Below are 19,333 nucleotides of genomic sequence, written 5' to 3'. Positions count from 1 at the left end.
ATTGTACAGAAAAAAAGGGTTTAAAGTTTATATCGTTTTTGCATTTGATTAATTCTAGTGCTGTAGCAAAGGGGGTGACTAATTATGCAAACAGTGAATATTTCACATTAAAGTTTTCTTTAAGTAGCCAATAATGCCAAGGCAGGTCACCTCAATAAGGGTGTGTATCCATGATCAATAAGCATTTTTCCGGTGTGAGCTAATGATTATTTCTTATCCGTGGGTGAGGTGCCCATATATTAGTCATTTTGGGTGTACCAGGAAACATTTCCCTTCAGGATATGAAACCCAAACACACACTCACACCTTCCGTGATTGGTTTACAAGTATGATGAATCTAAATTAAGCTCAGTCTTTAAATTGAGCGTAGTAAATTGCTGCTAATCTAAATATTTATAATTATTTTAACAGCGTATATTATTTTAACAGCGTAAAAAACTATCTTAGCAGAAATGCAGTGGTGGCGCTGGCTATTGCGCTAGGGGGTGTCTGAAACATGACTATTTTCAAGGCCAGAATTGTTCAGTGAAAGCTAGAACTTGACCTGCTCATTGTCATGAACATGCCTCTTTTAACACTACTCTGCCAACCTGAGTGCAGACGAGACAGCGCTCAAGCAATGTGGTAATTTCATCTGTTACCTTTGACACAAATTGCAGACACCCCTGCGTTTGGAATGCGTGCGTCCATTCTGCGCTGGCTGAAAATAGCCCAAAGACTCCTAAATTAATGGGAACAATACATTACTGATATCTTCAATTGAGAGTACCAAACAACATTGTTTTCTATTTCATTTAATGCCTTAATGCCTTACCGATATGTCTTTTTCTAGGACTGAAATAAACTCTACTACTACTACTACTACATACTATACATACATAGCTTTACCCTGTGATACATTACTAACCTACAACCTGTAACCCTACAAACACAATCGTTAACTACGTCTGCCAATGGCAGGAAACAATATTAATCATTTTTAGAAATGTCCACTTTGGATTCTGAGGACAAATGAAGGACTTGAATACAACAAATAACAATCATGTCATTTTAAATCAGCATTTTAATATTTATTTCTGATCAAGGTTGTTTCCAAATGGAGAATCATTGTGTATGCATTGCCACCTTGTGGCTTTAAAATGCAAATGTAGAAAAGCGGTAAGGAAGGCTCTGCAGTACAAATCCTTTTTGTTCATAATACATCATGGAACAACATCTTTAAGATAGAAAAAAAAACACGTCTGTTCTCACAGCTGAGAGAACAGTGGATCTTATGTTTCAAGTGCGCACCTGCAGTTGGTAAACCCGAGGTAGCGATGTCATCCTCCTCCAGGAAGTGTCAATCACAGGGGTCTCGATGTCCAGGTCTGTACCCTAGCAGGCTTTTGTTGTTGTTAACTTGTATTCCCAGAGGGTGCCAGGGACTTGAGCCACAGCTCCAGGGCGTATTTGGTCCCGGTGCTGACCCGCTCCACGTCCTGCCCACTAGCTGGTGCCCGGTTACAGAGGACAGACACAGGCAGAACCGATTCTGTGAGACTGCCTTCTGGAGAGACCTCCGATACACTGGAGATGAAAGGGCAACGGTGTAAAATCCCAAATGATTCAAGGAAATAGATGCAATAATTAATGTTGGAGTAAATCAACCCAGCAACATTATAGAAAAGGTACAACAACTTGGATAAAAGTGATTTTTATGCTACTTTTGTTTTGGAGTTTGGGTAAAACGAAGACTTCAAAGATGATGTACCTTATAGTTGAAGGCAGATCCCCCAGGGTTATCCCAAAATCTTCTTCACCGTCCACAGCGGATACAATGGCCTTAACCAGTGGGGCATCCACCCACAGACAACCGCTGACCTCTGCTGGCTCAGGATGTAGAGAGGCCTAGGAAACAGAGGATTTTAGAGGTGGTTTCCCGGACACAGAGTAAGATAGATTAAATGTAGTCCTTGACTAAATTGCATATTCAAAACACACACAGACAGTGAGCAGAGTGAGTGACACACACACACACACACACACACACACATACATTTATATATTTAGAAAAATAGCTTCTCTTTTGCTATTTGTTATTTTTGTGTGTTTGTGTAAGCGCTGATGCCACATTGATAGTGCTCCTTACGAGAAGGCTTCAGGCATGCAGCCATTTTCTTTTCTTTTCTTTTTTAAATGTTGCCATTACAAAAATAAAGGCTTTTAAACTTGTTAGAATTAGAACACTCTGACAACATTTTTAAGTTGGTTTTGTGCAATCCTATAGCCTCTCCGAATAGCAGCTGACACCACATAGACCCACACAGCCAGTGCTATCCTTTCTTTCTTCATTGTATTATTATCATTATTATTACTAGTGACGGAAAAAGACTGACTATTCAAAGCACACACAGACCATTAACAGAGTGAGTGTGATGCATGCATGCACGCACGCACGCACGCACGCACACACACACACGCACGCACACGCACGTACACACACCATACACAGCATACACACCTGAAGCTGCTGGTGTGTGAGGGAGGTATGCAGGAGCATGTACAGGACAACATGGTGCCTCTGCGGTGCCCCCCTGCTCAGCATGGGAGGATAAACCGACTGTAGGAGTTCAATAGACATGTAAGCAACTACAAGTCAACATCGCACAAGAGCTGTCATATACACTGCCCTGTGTAAGTAATGGGATAGTGAATTAAGTTTCTTTCTTTTGGCTCTACACTCCACTTTTTATTCATAGTCCACCTATTTCAGGGCACCAATAGTAATGAGCTCTCATGTTTAGTAATTGTAATTGTTTGATATAAAATCCAAACTACAACTACACACAGTTTTGGAGTATAGAGCCAAAAGAAGAAAAAAGGTTTCAACGTCCCTTCACTTAAGCAGGGCACTGTAAGCTATGCAATGGTTTTGTTGTATAGGATCTTTGTTAAAAAAAAAAATTAAACAGAGTTACTCTCTTTTGACTATCCCTCTAAGACAAATTAGATGGAGCCAATCTATCAAATTCATATGGACTTAAGACCTGCAGAATTGTCCTAATACCCCGGGCAGGTTCTATACTGTCCAGTGAAAAATAGATGTGTCCCCGAACCAGTGCAGCACCCCAAGAGCAATTTTAGGGTCAAGTACCTGCTGGCTCATATCTCACCATACTTTCTAGTCTGACAGGGATTTGAACCAGTACCCTCCATTTTGGGATGACCAATGCCTTTCAACAATTCTTGAACAAACACACTGTGCCATAAACGTCTTAGGGAAGGGAATAGTAATGTATTAATGTACTCTGGTATACAGTATGTGATGATGACGATGCATAATCTTCCCCCACCTCCCAAAGCCCAAGCAGCTGAGGCGTTATGTCTCCTGGGTCCAGATTCAGTCCTGTCTCCTCCCTTAGCTCCCTCAGGCCAGCTTCCAACAGCTGCCAAACAGAACAGAACACACATTCAAATAATGAGGTTGCTGGCATTGGCCAATTCCATAACAATGTAACACTAGATTGTGTGACAAAATAAATTAAATGTTATCATTTCATAATCACACATCTGGAAGAATTCGCATGACTACCATACCTTTTATTGATAGCTAACACCTCCAAGTCACCTGCAATTGGTCCATCCATTTGCATTACACCCTAGATTTACCCTCATAATAGTACATCGAAACTGACCATACACTTATGTTAGGAGAGACACCCTTCCCTCACACAAATCAGAGACCATACTGTTGCTGAGGCGCACCGGGTCGAAGGAGACCATACGTGGGACATGTGAAGGTCTTAACATACATACATACATAACCTACCCTCTCATCCAGTTGACCTACCCTCTCATCCAGTTGACCTACCCTCCCATCCAGTTGACCTACCCTCTCATCCAGTTGACCTACCCTCCCATCCAGTTGACCTACTGTACGCTCTCATCCAGTTGACCTACCCTCCCATCCAGTTGACCTACTGTACGCTCTCATCCAGTTGACCTACCCTCCCATCCAGTTGACCTACTGTACGCTCTCATCCAGTAGACCTACCCTCTCATCCAGTTGACCTACTGTACCCTCTCATCCAGTTGACCTACTGTACCCTCTCATCCAGTAGACCTACCCTCTCATCCAGTAGACCTACTGTACCCTCTCATCCAGTTGACCTACTGTACCCTCTCATCCAGTTGACCTACCCTCTCATCCAGTTCCACGTGGCCACCTGTAAAACCAATAACACCATCCAACATTAGTTCTAAAGGTCCAATACGCTGCTTAATAAGTGATAACCATAACAGTGAGCATTCTGGAGGCAAACAAAAACAACTTGCATTGGAATTTCGAGAAAATCTAGAAATAAAGCAATCTTGTCTAGTTGTCTAGTTGTTTTAGAATGATAAGATTTTAATTCGATATTTAAAGACATGTGTATTGGTACAATTACATTGCTAATGTGACCAGTCGCTAATATAGCCTAAAGAAAAATATTTCCGGAAATAAATCTTCTAACCTGCCCTGTTTTCCCAGTGTCTCCCTTTCAGGGATGATGGGGAAAGTGAAATGATCAATGTGAATGTAAAATGTTCCTAGTTTGGAAAGTCTGGGACAAGCCTTTGCAGGAGGTATCTACAAAGGGGTGGAAACGCCTTGTGACATGTTAAAAATCAAATAACTTGCTTGTGCTGGTCCCAAACATTTTTTTTTCCTTCAGGTTATCTTCCACTTTCTTCAATGTTGCAAACTAACATCTCTCTGCAATAGTCCTACCCATTTGAAAAGACGACGCATGAAAAGCAACCATTTGACAGGAATGTGGGGGATGGTTCTTGGATTTGAACATCCAATGAAATTGCGAGCATATTCTCCTATCGCTCCATCCAGTTCAATCCAAACCAGATCGGCTAATCTAAAATTCCCCAGACCTCCAAAAGAGGGGGGAGAACCGCAAGATTTTGAGGTATGGCTACGCAAGACAAGCCTCCAACTGAATACACATTTTGAAACATTGTGATTTTAAATGCAGTCTAGATTAAGGTGCTGGGCTGGCAGTAGATGGGTAAACATACCTGGTGGGACCCACACATTGGGGAAAATCCGGAGACTGGATGCCCGTCGAGTCAACAATATCCTCTGACTGGCTGACTGCAGAAGAATGGCAACACCCACATCTACCCCACGGCTCTGGACGTCCGATGGGATTGCAGCTGCCTCTGTGATTGATAGGTGCTTGAAGGAGCAGAAGGATGCCCTCTGAGAAAAATAGAAAATGATAGATACAAATGAAGAAAACATGTTCTAACTCATGAGTGTGAACCTCTCTTTGCCCACGGCAAAGTTCATACTGGAAAATAATTCTAACACTCATCACCTACAGTAGATTGCCAAGTGTTTTATGTGGAATTTACCTAGTAACAATATTTTGATTGGCTACAAAAACTTGTTTGCAATGAATTTATTCCACACAATACAATTTAACGTGTTTCATTTGGGATGTTACCTTGAGGGGTATTCCTTTCCCCTTCTCAGGGGTACACAGGATAAAGCGATTGCTCTCCAAGGAACAGCTGACTTCCACCTCATCCTCAAGGCTACCAGTAAAGTGCCCTGTTATGCTCTGTTAGAAGATGAATAGTTAGAATGACATCATCAGCAGACAGATTATGAATGAATGAATGAATGAATGGTCTTTATTGTCATTAATATAGTACAGGTACCATACAACGAAATTTAGGAGGGGGGGCTCCCCTGGTGCTAGGAAAGAAATACTAAAAACAAGAAGGGAAAAGAGCTGGTTTACATAAATAAAGACTATATATACACTATCCACTATACTATACTACTATACAAATAAAACACTGTGCTGTACTCTATGCTATGCTATAAACACTGGATAAGGTATACACCAATATCAAACGTGCTTACAAGGCTAGTCCGCTAGCTCATCTAGGCATGTCTGACCATGTGTCAATCCTCCTGATTCCTGCATACACCACAATGGGGAAAAGTGCTCCCACCACCACTAAGACTGTCAGAACCTGGCCAGAAGGGTCCGCTCCACTGCAGATCTGCCTAAATGACACCCTATGGCAGGAATATGAGCATGAGGACCTGGAACAGTACACGTCGTCGGTTCTGAACCACATAGTGAACTGCACCAACTCAGTCACCGTGGACAAACGGGTCCGGGTCTACCCCAACACGAAGCCATGGATGACTGGGAAGGTCCAAAAACTGTTAAATGAGAGGGACAACGCCTTCATCGCAGGGAAGCGCACACCGCTGTACAGCTCCACCAGGGCCAACCTAAAGCGCGGCATCAAAGCGGCCAAGGCAGAGCACAGAGAGAAGATTGAGGAATGCCTCCTGAGCAACGACTCCAGGCGGATGTGGCAGGGGGTTCAGCAGATGACAAACTTCAGAGCCAACAGGCTCACAGCCGCAGAGGACGACCCCCTGCTGGCGGGAAAGCTGAACACCTTCTACGCCCGGTTCGACGAGGGGCGAACGGAGGTAACCACAACACAGACACCACTCTCTCCAGCTCTCAGCAGCCTCACCCTCACAGAGCACGAGGTGAGACGCGTACTGAAGGCGGTGGACCCCAGGAAAGCCTCGGGGCCGGATGGCGTCCTGGGACGGGTGCTGAGAGACTGCGCCGACCAGCTGGCCGGGGTTTTCACCAACATCTTTAACCAGTCCCTGTCCCAGGCCACCGTCCCACCCTGCCTGAAAACCTCAACTATCATTCCAGTCCCGAAGAAAAGCACGGTGAGCTGCCTAAACGACTACCGCCCGGTGGCACTCACACCAATCATCATGAAGTGCTTCGAGAAACTAGTCCGGGCCCACATACTCACACGCCTCCCGCCCAACCTGGATCCATACCAGTTCGCCTACAGATCCCACAGGTCCACAGAGGACGCCATAGCGACGACTCTCCACGCCACTCTATCCCACCTGGAGAGGGGAAACAGCTACGCGAGACTGCTCTTCGTGGACTTCAGCTCCGCCTTTAACACCATCCTTCCAGACAGGCTAGTGACCAAACTACTAGACCTGGGTCTATCACACTCTATATGTGCGTGGATCAAGGACTTCCTGACCGACCGCCCCCAGAGGGTGCGGGTGGGCCCCCACACCTCCACAGCCCTCAGCCTCAGCACTGGGTCACCCCAGGGCTGCGTGCTAAGCCCCATCCTCTACAACCTCTACACCCACGACTTCACCCCCATCCACCCCAGCAACTACATCGTAAAGTTTGCAGACGACACCACCGTGGTGGGATGTATCTCGGGGGGGGACGAGGCGGCGTACAGGGATGAGGTAGAGCAATTGAGCAAGCTGTGCAAGGTTAACAACCTGCTGCTAAACAAGTCAAAGACCCAGGAATTCATCGTAGACTTCAGGAGGAAAAAGTCCGAGATCCTGCCCCTGCTCATCGACGGAGAGAGCGTGGAGATAGTCTCAAACCTCCGATTCCTGGGACACAACATGCGGGATGACCTGGCCTGGAAGGACAACACTAAAGGCACCATTGATTGATTGATTGATTGAAAACCTTTATTGTCCCCAATGGGGAAATTTTGTTGTCAAACAGCTCAGTTAGGGCAGAAAACATTCAGTACAGAAAACAGAAAAACATTCAATAAAAAACATAAAACAGTGCAGGCTCAATAAGTAAAAAGTTCCAAAAGTTCCATCTCCAGGTCTCCCCCACCCTGCAGGGCCTGGTTGTAGAGTCGGAGTGCAGCTGGAATAAAGGACTGTCCAAATCTTTTTGTACTTTGACGGGGGAGAACAAATCTGTGGCTGAACTTGCTCCTCATCCCTGCCAGCTCGCAGTACATCGGGTGGGAGGGATTGGCCAGCATGGCCGCCAGTTTTTTCCCCATCCTCTGTTCTGCCACCACCTCTAGGCTGTCCAGCCCGGTCCCCACCACAGAGCTGGCCTTCTTCACCAGTTTGTTTAGCTTCGCAGCATCCCTGGCACAGATGTTTCCACCCCAGCAGGCCACGGCGAAGAACAGAACGCTGGCAACCACCGACTGGTAAAACATTTGCAGCAGCTTGTTGCAGACACCGAAAGACCTCAGCCTTCTCAGGAAAAACAGTCTGCTCTGCCCTTTCCTGAGAAGAGCCTCGGTGTTGTCAGTCCAGTCCAGTTTGTTATTAATTTGTACTCCCAGGTACCTGTAGGAGTCCACCCTCTCGACTTCCACCCCCTTGATGGTGATGGGGGCTGGGGTCCTTCTCTTCCTCCTAAAATCCACCACCAACTCCTTTGTTTTGCTGGTGTTAAGCAAAAGGTAGTTGGTGTCGCACCACTGCACGAAGCTCTCCACCAGGGCCCTGTACTCCTCATCCCTGTCGTCTGTGATGTAACCGACGATAGAGGAGTCATCCGAAAACTTCTGCAGGTGGCACTGGTCGGAGCTAAACTGGAAGTCAGAGGTATAGAGGGTGAAGAGAAAGGGTGACAGAACAGTTCCCTGGGGGGCACCGGTGTTGCACACCACCACCTCAGACTGACAGCCCTGCAGTCTCACATACTGACTTTTTTTGTGCCCATCAAGAGGGCACAACAGCGGCTATACACCCTGAGATGCCTCAAGAAACAACACAGCAAGCAGGAGATGCTGGTGGCCTTCTACCACGGCGCAGTGGAGAGTATCCTCACCTTCGGCATCTCCAACTGGTACCACAGCTGCACGGCAGCGGAGAGAAGCGATCTACAGAGAGTCGTGAGAACAGCACAGAGGATCACCGGCGCCCCCCTCCCCTCTCTGGAGGAGCTGTACAAAACACGCTGTCTCAGGAGGGCCTCCAAGATCTCCAAGGACCCGACCCACCCTGGGCACGAACACTTTGTCAAGCTGCCCTCGAACAGGAGGTACAGGACCCCGGCCGCTAAGACAAACAGACTGAAGGACAGCTTCTACCACAGGGCCGTCAAGGCCCTGAACACAGAAAAGGCCTAAGTTCTGGGCCCAGGACAGTCCGGACGGATTGTATGGCAGCTAGTGCTGAGGCACAAACATGTACATTTTCAAGCCTGCAAACTGTGACACTTTAAAATAATGTGAAAAAATACTTTCTTGTGAAATATGACAACCCTAGTTGACTATCTGTGCAGTATAGTACAGTGGATTGTGTACATAGCCTCTATTGATGTAAACCAGCTCCGTACCTTCTTGTGATTTTATGCATCTATGCTTTTTCCAAAATGTGTTTCTTTTTCCTTTCCTAAACACCAGGGGAGCCTCCCCTCCTAAATTTCGTTGTTTGGTACCTGTACTGTAGCAATGACAAATAAAGTCTATCTATCTATCTAAATATCCTAACATTTCCTATCTCTGAACCTTCTGTACACGAGGGTTGTCATATTGCACATAGTATTATTGCACATTCATTCATTAGTATTGTGCACTTAATTTCAACCAACTGCAACTCAAGTACAAATACTATTTAGATAGCATTTACGCGGTCGTTTCACTCAAAGGGGGCGTGGTCGTTCTGATGACAGGGCTGCATTCTCCATGCTTGCTCTCATGGAGTGATGAGGTCCCACCACTTTCCCTTCAACTCTTTTAACGCTTTTATTTTGAAGCCGCGAATTCGGCGAAAAGCGAAACCGGAAGTTGTAATGGAGATAGATGGAATTTATTAAGAGTTCGGAGAACACACGTGCACATACATACTGGTGTTCAATGACTTAATTTCAAGTTATTTCTGGTCACTAGGTACTTAGTGTCTGTTGGAAGATGTAGATGGGGCTACTGGACCCATTATTTCAAAGAAAGGAAATGTAATGATGTAATAGGCTACTACGCCTACTACTACTACTAGCTGTCCAAACCTCAATGTTAGACACTTAACAGAGTAACAACACAATGCACAACACTGACCTGTACGAAACGGGCACATTGTGGGGGGGCATTATCCTTCGACAGATGAACCAGTATTTTCCTGACCTTTTCCATGACAGTCAATCACTCTCACTGACGGACATGCAACTGGATACACTGAGAATTCATGAGCTCAGAATGATAAGGTTCTATCTCCGTTTAGAATGATAAGGTTCTATCTCCGTTTAGAATGATAAGGTTCTATCTCCGTTTAGGGCAGTTCAGAGATATTGAGCGTCAAGGTTTTTACATTCCATTATGTTTTGTGAGACGGAACCTTTGTATTTTATGAATTACTAACTAAAAAATGTCAACATTTTAAAAATAACACCACACAGGCATTAATAAACACCTAATGGATCAGATTATGTAAAAAAAACTCAATTTTGACAAAAATGGAGATAGAACCTTATAATTCTAACGTCACGTAGACTACTCCAGCCATCCGGCGACCTTTAGTTCACAGCGAATCCCAGGAACAAGAAAATAGCTCTGCGTGAACGTCAGCTGACATTAGGACACTTTGAGAACATTTCTGACTTGAGCAAATTGACATCTCATCACGGCCAAGTTGTCACTAAGCAAGCTAACAATGTCCCAAGAACAGAATGGCAAGATTAGCCGTCAGCTAGCTGGACAAGCAAGCACCATGGCATGATCATTCCAGTTCCACCTCCTTAATTATCTCGAGCTGTATATTCCAGGCGCAGTCCTCCTAAAATCTGGACAATATTCAAATGCAAAGAAAACAAATGACAGCTTAGCAGTGCAGTGTCCCCAGTGAAGTGACAGGCTGTGTCGGAGGGTGTGTCTGTGCGTCTGAACAGTCATTGGATCAAATCTCTCATGTGGTTCCATAACGGAGCACCGCCCTTTTGGTGCATTCGCACAGAATGTTGGCCTAAAACTAAATCAACATTTCAAAATGTTAACCGGAGATTTGGGTTTTGGAGTTACAAAAAGCTTAATAGTTTTAAAGGTGTAATCAAAGCACAGACAATTTTATCTATAGCTTACATTTAATAATACGTTTTTGGCACAGGATGATCAAAACAATTAACAGGTTAATCCGCATGGGTTATAATGAGTGAAGCAGTAGCATTGACTGGTGAAATGATGATTCAACAATATACTATATTTAGTCCAATCAAACCTCACATCACAACACACTTCTTTTTTTGTCAGCGTGTTCATGTCTGAAGCTGATGGGGAAACACTGACAGGCAGAGCAATGGTCACAAATCCACATCATTTTGCCTAAAGAAATATCAGCTATTTCCCAATGTTTCACACCACAGTGGGGCAAGTTGTTTTCAGTGCAACATGGTGCTGGAACACAAGGGAATGGTCTCCATCTTTTTAGAACTGAGCACATATCACAAGTCATCCAATCCAAATGTCCTTAGTGGTGCCTCCATGTAATTACAGACTCATTTGAATAATCGTTGAGATATGATTAAGATACAACAAACAATCATCATGACAGTTGTCTTACACTGTAGACTTACAGTCTTATACCAGACATTTTCTCACAACACTGAAGGTCCAGCAAAAATTTGGGTAAACCCCTACATTGACATTTGAAGATATTAGAATAAATCTCTGATACAAACAATCATGTCATTTGTTAGTTTCATACAGTTCAGGTTAGAAATGAGCTAAAGGATGACGTAGTAATGGTTTCGCCTCAGGGGGAGTATGGAGGCGGGATGGCAACCACTTTCTCACAGCCAAGTAGGGGCTCGCCACTGATGTTCATGGATGCAGCGCTGGTTGTGGGGGCACCTCCGCTCTCCACCACTACCTATAGGTCAAATGAGAGGATGCAGGATCAGGTAAAGAACTGGCCCCAAGATTTCAAAGCAGTGTGTATGCAATATGAAACTAAACCTAGCTTACTAGATGACTAGGTGGAGCTATTTCCTTGACCAATCCTTTCAGATCTTTCAGATCAACAGGGATGGGGTAGATGGGACAATTGGACAAATGTTGAGTCACAGCGGCAAAATGGTTCTTGGCCACTCTTTGTTAAATCTTGAACCTGTGCTATTTTTAAATGTAAGACTAAACAACAGAATGCCCAACACCTTACTGCTATCATAGTGCTCTCATGACGACTTAAGGCTTTTCCAGAGAAGACGCAGACAGTGATGGCTAAACAGACTTCCAGCACGGCCAGGACCAGCATTAGACCCCTGATCACATTCGTCGTTTCCTGGTGCACACAGAGGAAAAAGAAGAGTCAAATGTGGCAACATGTGAACTGAGCACATATCACAATTCTAGAGCTTTAAGTGAAATTATCATTATCAAAATATTGCAAAAGTTCAGATATCACAAATAAACATTGCAAAATCCTGGAGGGACTGGCTTAGAGAGTCATTATAAGGGCTTCTAAAGTATTTGTTATTTTATTTAACCTTTATTTGGGCAGGGAGTCCCATTGAGATCATGGTCTCCTTTAAAAAAATAAAATTAAAATAAAGATTACATTATAAAACGCAATCAGTACAATCTTGTACAATTGTGCAAAAACTGTAAAATCAAGCCTGTTCACTTAGTCAAATGGATTTGTTGTAAGTGGCTTTGGGAAAAACGTCAGATAAATTCCAAAAATGTAAATGTAAATGTTAATGGTGTAATGCCTGATGTGTCACCCCTCCTATCTGAGCTGACAAACTTTATCTCCTTGTCAATCAGGAAAAACAAAAACATTTTTAACAAAGAGTTCCTCAATCAAAATGTTAAATTGCCCAAGCGACACCAGAACAACAAGCTGTAATGTGCTATGTAGATTGTTCCAGCACTAAAATTAAGCCGGATTTACATCATTCAGTGAGACCCTAGGAACCTCAAGAATTAACCATCCCTGAGATGAGTTTGGTAACTTATGTCACTTTACTTTACAAACTGTTACTTTACCGGCCCTCTTCCATGTTATGGGAGAGGTGATGGTAAGTGGAGTCGTCTTTGCTCTCTCAACAAATGGCTGAGAGAGATATGTATGTCAGAAGTACAGTACTCACCGCCTCCACTACCGGACTACAGTATTCACCGCCTCCACTACAGGACTACAGTATTCACCGCCACCACTAACCCATCACTGGACCCCTAACTCCCACTGGATTCACACCTCTTGACACCATCGTTCCTGTCCCCCGGCTCTGTGTTGCTGACCGACCCGCTGCGCGCCGCTCTCAGACATTGCTAGCCTGGCCGTGCTGTGCTACTACCCTCGTCCCGGGAGGTAGCCACCACTCCCTCCCCGGCTTGGGGGTTGCCATCTCCGCAGGTGAGTGTCAGTCCTTCCCCACCTTCACTCACTACTGCGGGATTTGGTCGCTGGCATGGCACGGCTAGGCTGGCCGGCCGCGCGGGTTCAGTCCCAGGCTGGCAATACAGATGACAACGGCCACGGCGGCACCGCGCTGTCGCTCTGGTTCACAGCCATGCTTACACGGCTCGCTGCCCACCAACTGCTGCTCGCTCCCAGCCTATCCACTGACCTGCTCCCACCTGTACTCTGGTTTCATCTTCAGCTTGGTTTCGCCCTCCTGCTGCTCCTGTCGTTTTGCCCTGGACTCCCGGCCATCTCACCTGCCCCCCACCTCCCCCTGCCCTTCTCTCGTCTCACCTATACTGCCACTCTGACTCTGTGTTCCATGTTACTTGTTGTTTTTGTGTTTCCCATATCCCCTATATTGTCAGCGTCTTTGAGCCTCGGAAAAGCGCTATATAAATTTAATAAATTATTATTATTATTATTATTAGAAGAGATCCTCTTCATTAATAATTAAGATTTATTCTGGGAGAGACCAGGATTTTTCAAGCGTGATGGCTTACATCCCTATTACAAAGGTGTTAGATTATTATCAGGAAACATAGAAAATGGTATGGCTCTATGACTAGGCTTGTCTCCCTCAGAACCAACATGTGACTCTGGACAACTCAACTTTGCACTTTGTAAGATTAGATCACTATCATCAAAAACATTTATAATTAATGATCTGATTGTCGATAATATGCTTGATTTTATGTGTCTAACAGAAACATGGCTTGGTTCTGATGGAGTTGTCTCTCTTATAGAAGCAAAAATATTTATTTTCCCAAGTTACTAGAAAAAACAAGAAAGGATGTTTAGCAAGCGTATATAGTGACAGTTTTAATTGCAAACAAATTACTCTTGGTGTTTTCTCCACTTTTGAACATCTAGCTTTATTACTTAAAAATGATACTCCTATTCTTGAGTATTCCTTGAGTAAGGCACTTAGCCCTCAGTTACTCCAGGGGGAATGTCCCTGTAATTCGTAATTGTAAGTCGCTTTGGATAAAGGCGTCTGCTAAATGGCAAAATTAAATTAAATTAAATTAAATTATTCTCATTGTAGTGATATATCGGCCACCAAAACCATCCCCAGTATTTCTACAATATTTTTCTGATCTTTTGTCTATCATATCAACTGACTATGATAGGTCTCTATTGGTTGGTGATTTTAATTTTCATATAGATAATGAATCCAAATCTAGAGATTTTATTAATCTATTATCTTCCCTAGATTTTACTCAGCATATTACAGAGCCTATACTCATAACGAAGGCCACACACTAGATCTAGTTATTTCAAAAGGATTGAATATTTCTGTGTCCTCTGTTCTAGACATTGCTGTATCAGATCATTACTGTATTTTCTTTAAGGTAACGCTAAATATGAAACAGAAGAATGTGGACCGCATTGTCAAAAAGCGATGTTTAAATTCATCGGCAAATGAAAAGTTCATGAGCCTTATGAATTCACTCTTGCGAAATACTCTCGATAGAAGAGTGTCCTAACCATATAGCGTATAAACATGTTGTTACTGCCAGGAGTGTTATAGAGGAGTGGACTCTAGGTGGCTGTCTCTTGGAATCGTGTATGCATACAGAAACACAACAGCTCATGCCCAACATTGCAAGTCCATTCCGGTGAGGTTGTATTATTATTAATATAATGGATGTTGTTCTTGAGAACTGAATGTCGCCGCAGTGGCAGATTTCCAACGCACTTACACCCTGCTCCTTTAAAGTGGAACTACTAACTGGCTCTAAGTACCTTGCAAGTAAAAAACAAGATACTGTATTTGTTTTAGCTCACACCAGGTACACCACCTGTACATCCCCTTTATTCCAATGTGACTTTGTTGTTCCTGTTTTAGTTTTTTTTCTGAGTGGGGCAGTCCCACTCATATTTTTCTTTTTAATGACAGATACAGTATATAGATTATGACAGGAAAGATGGGTGAGAGAGAGAGAAGGGATGACATGCAGGATATGTCCGCGGCTGGTCAGCGCTTAATCCACTACGCCACCTAAGCGCCCCTGTTGTTCCCGTTTTGTTAGCAGATTAATACTCACCAACAATTGCCTGTACATCGCCTCGCATCCTCTGTCGCTATTGTAGCGGTCGTCCTCTCTTCTGCAGAATGTGCCGTTCTCTTTCACAATGAACAGCATGCAGAGATATGCAATCGCATAAAGAGCTACAAGGACACTGATGACATTCACAGCCAAAGTCCCTCTGATCTGTAAGGGTGGGATGTATAATAACATTAGGCTACAGGGTAGGACTGCCCCCTGTTGAAGCATATACCTGCCATAATAACATCTTTAAAAAAACAAAAAAAAACAAGCACAAGCCAAGGGACATTTTAATTCTAAACTCTAAATTGTATTATCACTTTCATGAATGAGTATACAACTACATTTCCCAATGTTCACAACTACATTTTTTCATATTCAAATAATCAGTGGGTGTTAGCGCAGGAGGTAGAGCTGCCGTCTAATGGTCACAAGGTTGGCAGATCGGTGGTTCGAGCCCCGGCTGGCCACATGTCAAAGTGTCCTTGGGCAAGACACTGAACCCTAAATTGCTCCCAATGAGCCTTGCATGGTAGCCTGCCGCATTGGTGTGTGAATGGGTGAATGAGAGGCCGTTGTAAAGCGCTTTGGATAAAGGCGCTATATAAGTGCAGTGCATTTATGAACTAATAATCGATTTTTCTATGTGTGCTGACATTCACAAAGGCAGCCATGAATCATCGGCAAGAAATCACTTAATATCTAGGGGTGCCCACATTTTTGCACCCCACTGTAAGTGTGAGTGTCTGTTTCTATTTTGTTTGCTTGCATGAGCAATCAGGATTGCTATAACATAGCTTACATTAGCCTACCTGTATTGATGGTTATATTAAAAGCACAATCACAATCATTTCAGCAAATTGCACTCCTTATTTCTTAATTAATTTCATCAGATTTAGGTCTTGGGATCAATGTTGACACAGCTGTTTTTCATACTAAAAAAGTGAAGTGCCACCAGCTTACCATGTACAATGAATACATTAGGCAATATTTTTTCCTGATCTTGTGTTCGGCATTTCCAGCAGTTTTTGTGGTATTTATAGGCAGGGAGCATTAATTGTACAATTGCAAACTAACCCAAAAGTTGGAAACCAGGTATACTACTTTACATACAGCACCAACTACATAGCTATTTGATAAGGTCCATTATCTGCTACTTAGTTAGTTGTCCTATTGCATAGAAATAATCTATCTAGATTTGAACTCTTTTCTTCTGTTTACCAACAGAGGGGTGTGAGGTTGAGGCATAATATGTAATTTTCCAAGTGCTTAAAGTCTGGAAGATCTGGTGAAATACGAGTGCACTTTTTCAAAATGGGAAAATCTAATCTTGGGAAGAAGTGCATTTAAGACATTGAGCACAATCAGAATCTGGGCCTAAATTAAGTGCAACTTGTCAGTGCATACTAGGGCCAACAATACGTACGAAGCATTATAACATGATGGACAACTTACCAGACAACTTATTGTTCCTTTCCGGGAAGCCACAGTCAGAGATCCAGAGAGGACAAACTAGAGAATTAGAGACAAAATGAATAAAGGAAAGACACCACTTGGTCCCAAGAGGGACTCAAATGTTAGTTAAAATACCATTGTCTGCTGTTTCCTGTGGGTGTGGGATGTAGCCTATCTCGTCCAGAATAGCTACTAGTTCAACTTTAATCTAGTTTGAAGTCTGTTCAGCTCTTTCATGTTTATACAATGTTTTTTGTTATGATTACTCAAATGAATAGGCCAGATCTTCTGACACCTCAATCGTTCAGTTTGTAGAATACTATTCCACCTCTGCCCAGAACTTACTGCAATTCCCATTAAAAGAGGCATTTGGACCATCGAGGTAGAGGAGAAAAGAGCAGACAGGTTCACCACCACGAAGATCAACCCGATGAACATCTGCACAATCTGAGAGACACAAGAACGTACAATGCAACATGAGTAACATTAGGAGAGAGAGATGGCAAGATGTTCAGATGTTTACTCGCAAGTCCTTTCACTTCAGATAGAAGGAGATTGAAGGTTTGTTTTGAAAGTGGGTCATAGGTCACAAGTGGGTCACAGGGTCACCTACTCAGCTAATCAAAGTTGGCATTCTTCTGAATAACTCACTCATGTTCTAACATGTGTCTCCTGCATGGCAAAACCACCTCAAGGCCAGGCTGCTGTGCACAGCACGACATATCAACTGTCATTAGAAGTCACTGACCAACTATTTTATTTTATTTTTCTAATCTGCACTTCCAAAAAGTTATGAAAAAGTGACCCAGAGTCACATCTTCTTGAGTGATGTAGGCCTAACAGGCCACTGTTATAACTACGAGGTTAATTGACCAACATTAACACTGCTTAAAGAGTTTACATTATTATAATCATATTATATATATATCCGACTACTGAAATTCCCCCTGGCTCCGCTCACCCCAAGAGATTGGGGCTCTCCCCGCAGGAAGGTGGTCGTCATCTTGGACACATTCGTGATCGTCATGGCAGGAGGCTTTGGACTCTGGATCTGGATCTGGGGAGGAACATTCGGCTGGGACCCGTGGTCGTTACCCTCCCGAGGGAACACCTGAGTCACAACCACGAGTCCATTCGCAGTGGTGATAGAAGTGGGCATCATCGATCTTCCGACGGTTGACGAGATTAATGGAGATCTACTTGGAAACAAAACGCATGACGCACTTTAGCATATCATGTTCAGATTCAGAAACTTTTCATGTGACATTTTGATTTGATCACGTTTTGTCTGTTATTGTAAGGTATATGTCTGTTATTTTAAGTGTATCACTTAAACAAAAACATCGACTACTCCCCATATAACTAACACAATAAAACATAATGACGAGTCAACCCAATAACGTGTGTCCTATGGTGAGAATAATTCCATGTATCCAGAGTTTGCAATAGCGCACCGTAAATCGGATATCTTACCACCAAATTCCCCTTTTTCCAGATAGATAGACGCAACTAAAGCAGGATGTTCGGGTGAATGTTTACACAATGTTGTTACGCCCTCCTACATTGCGCTGTCATAAGTCATAAATAACAGTCCGGTCGCATTACGGGAACAACTCTCCTACTTCCTCCTCCCCCCTGTTATCTGGAAAAAGGGAAGGGTCTCAGGCTGTGTTCGGAATAGCGTACTAGCATACTGCATACTAGCATACTCAATGAGTATATACTGCATACTACCTACTAAATTCACCCCATCACTAGCGGTAACCCGCCCCATCTGGCAACCCTGGACGCAACTCTGCAACTCTGGACGCGAAATGCATTTAGGGAAATAGGAGACGAGCTAGTGTCCATCAAAACCGACTTCAAATTTCCCCGGAAATAACTGCTCACCTACTAAATTTCTCGCATACTCAAATCTCGCATACTGTACGTTCGGAACGTACTACATACTCAAAATCTACGTCATATCTAGTATGAGTAGTATGCTAGTACTAAGTACGCTATTCCGAACACAGCCTCAGTCGCGTTGCTATGATTGTTGTACTTGCCCCGTTTACTCCCGTTTCATCTCCAAGTTGAGTAATAATAATTAAGTAAAACATATATATTTGGTGTTCTGAGCTATCATTAGCAATTTTCCATTAGTTGAGTATTTTTTCCCCCCATAACATATAACTTAAGACATGTTAGAATGATATATAATGTTGCATTAGGGATTAAGAGAAGTAAGTAAGTAAGTAAGTAAGTAAGTAAGTAAGTAGTACCGTTACATTATCAGGCCTATACTGAGGTATAGGCTTTACACCTAGCAGCTTTAAGGAAAGTGTGACTGAATGTCGTCATAGTCTAAAACGTGGTCATTCTTTTCACGCGGGACTGTGGGATTCATCTAGTTGACAGGCATGTTAACTTTCCCCAACATTGACAGCTTTACACTGTTTCCAATGTGACCTGTGCTGCATTCATGTTTCTTGATTGTGTCAGATAAATGTTTGTTTTAAATCCACAATACCTTGCTGTGTCCAAGCCGTGTCACCCCTAAAAAGCAAGCACGGGAAACAAAAAAGTGAATTCTTAGCTACACTTGCCGTTAGCC

General features: G+C 43.4%; 2 protein-coding genes across 3 annotated transcripts; both read right to left on the bottom strand.

Moving 5' to 3' along the window:
• Positions 1–1,051: 1,051 nt before the first annotated feature.
• Positions 1,052–10,608, bottom strand: nudt17 (nudix (nucleoside diphosphate linked moiety X)-type motif 17). The gene is made up of 8 exons (XM_080540807.1): positions 9,889–10,608; positions 5,481–5,597; positions 5,050–5,233; positions 4,180–4,205; positions 3,333–3,425; positions 2,501–2,599; positions 1,751–1,887; positions 1,052–1,566 (listed from the first exon to the last, which is right to left on the bottom strand). Exons 1-8 carry the CDS (start codon positions 9,961–9,963, stop codon positions 1,395–1,397), a joined length of 903 nt encoding a protein of 300 aa, XP_080396933.1. The 5' UTR covers positions 9,964–10,608; the 3' UTR covers positions 1,052–1,394.
• A 287-nt stretch (positions 10,609–10,895) lies between these two features.
• Positions 10,896–18,331, bottom strand: LOC308165970 (membrane-spanning 4-domains subfamily A member 4A). 2 transcript variants are annotated; one of them, XM_080540182.1, is made up of 7 exons: positions 18,211–18,331; positions 17,699–17,933; positions 17,083–17,184; positions 16,738–16,794; positions 15,280–15,447; positions 11,981–12,103; positions 10,896–11,692 (listed from the first exon to the last, which is right to left on the bottom strand). In XM_080540182.1, exons 2-7 carry the CDS (start codon positions 17,897–17,899, stop codon positions 11,576–11,578), a joined length of 768 nt encoding a protein of 255 aa, XP_080396308.1. In that variant the 5' UTR covers positions 17,900–17,933; positions 18,211–18,331; the 3' UTR covers positions 10,896–11,575. The 2 variants fall into 2 exon arrangements, with proteins under 2 accessions (XP_080396308.1, XP_080396309.1); XM_080540183.1 differs by having other exon boundaries at positions 17,699–17,936; positions 18,211–18,312.
• Between the last annotated feature and the right edge of the window lie 1,002 nt (positions 18,332–19,333).

The sequence above is a fragment of the Nansenia antarctica genome (assembly GCF_963989245.1).
Source record: "Nansenia antarctica genome assembly, chromosome: 10".
Taxonomy (NCBI): Eukaryota; Metazoa; Chordata; class Actinopteri; order Argentiniformes; family Microstomatidae; genus Nansenia; species Nansenia antarctica.
This window is presented reverse-complemented; position numbering and strand designations above follow the sequence as displayed.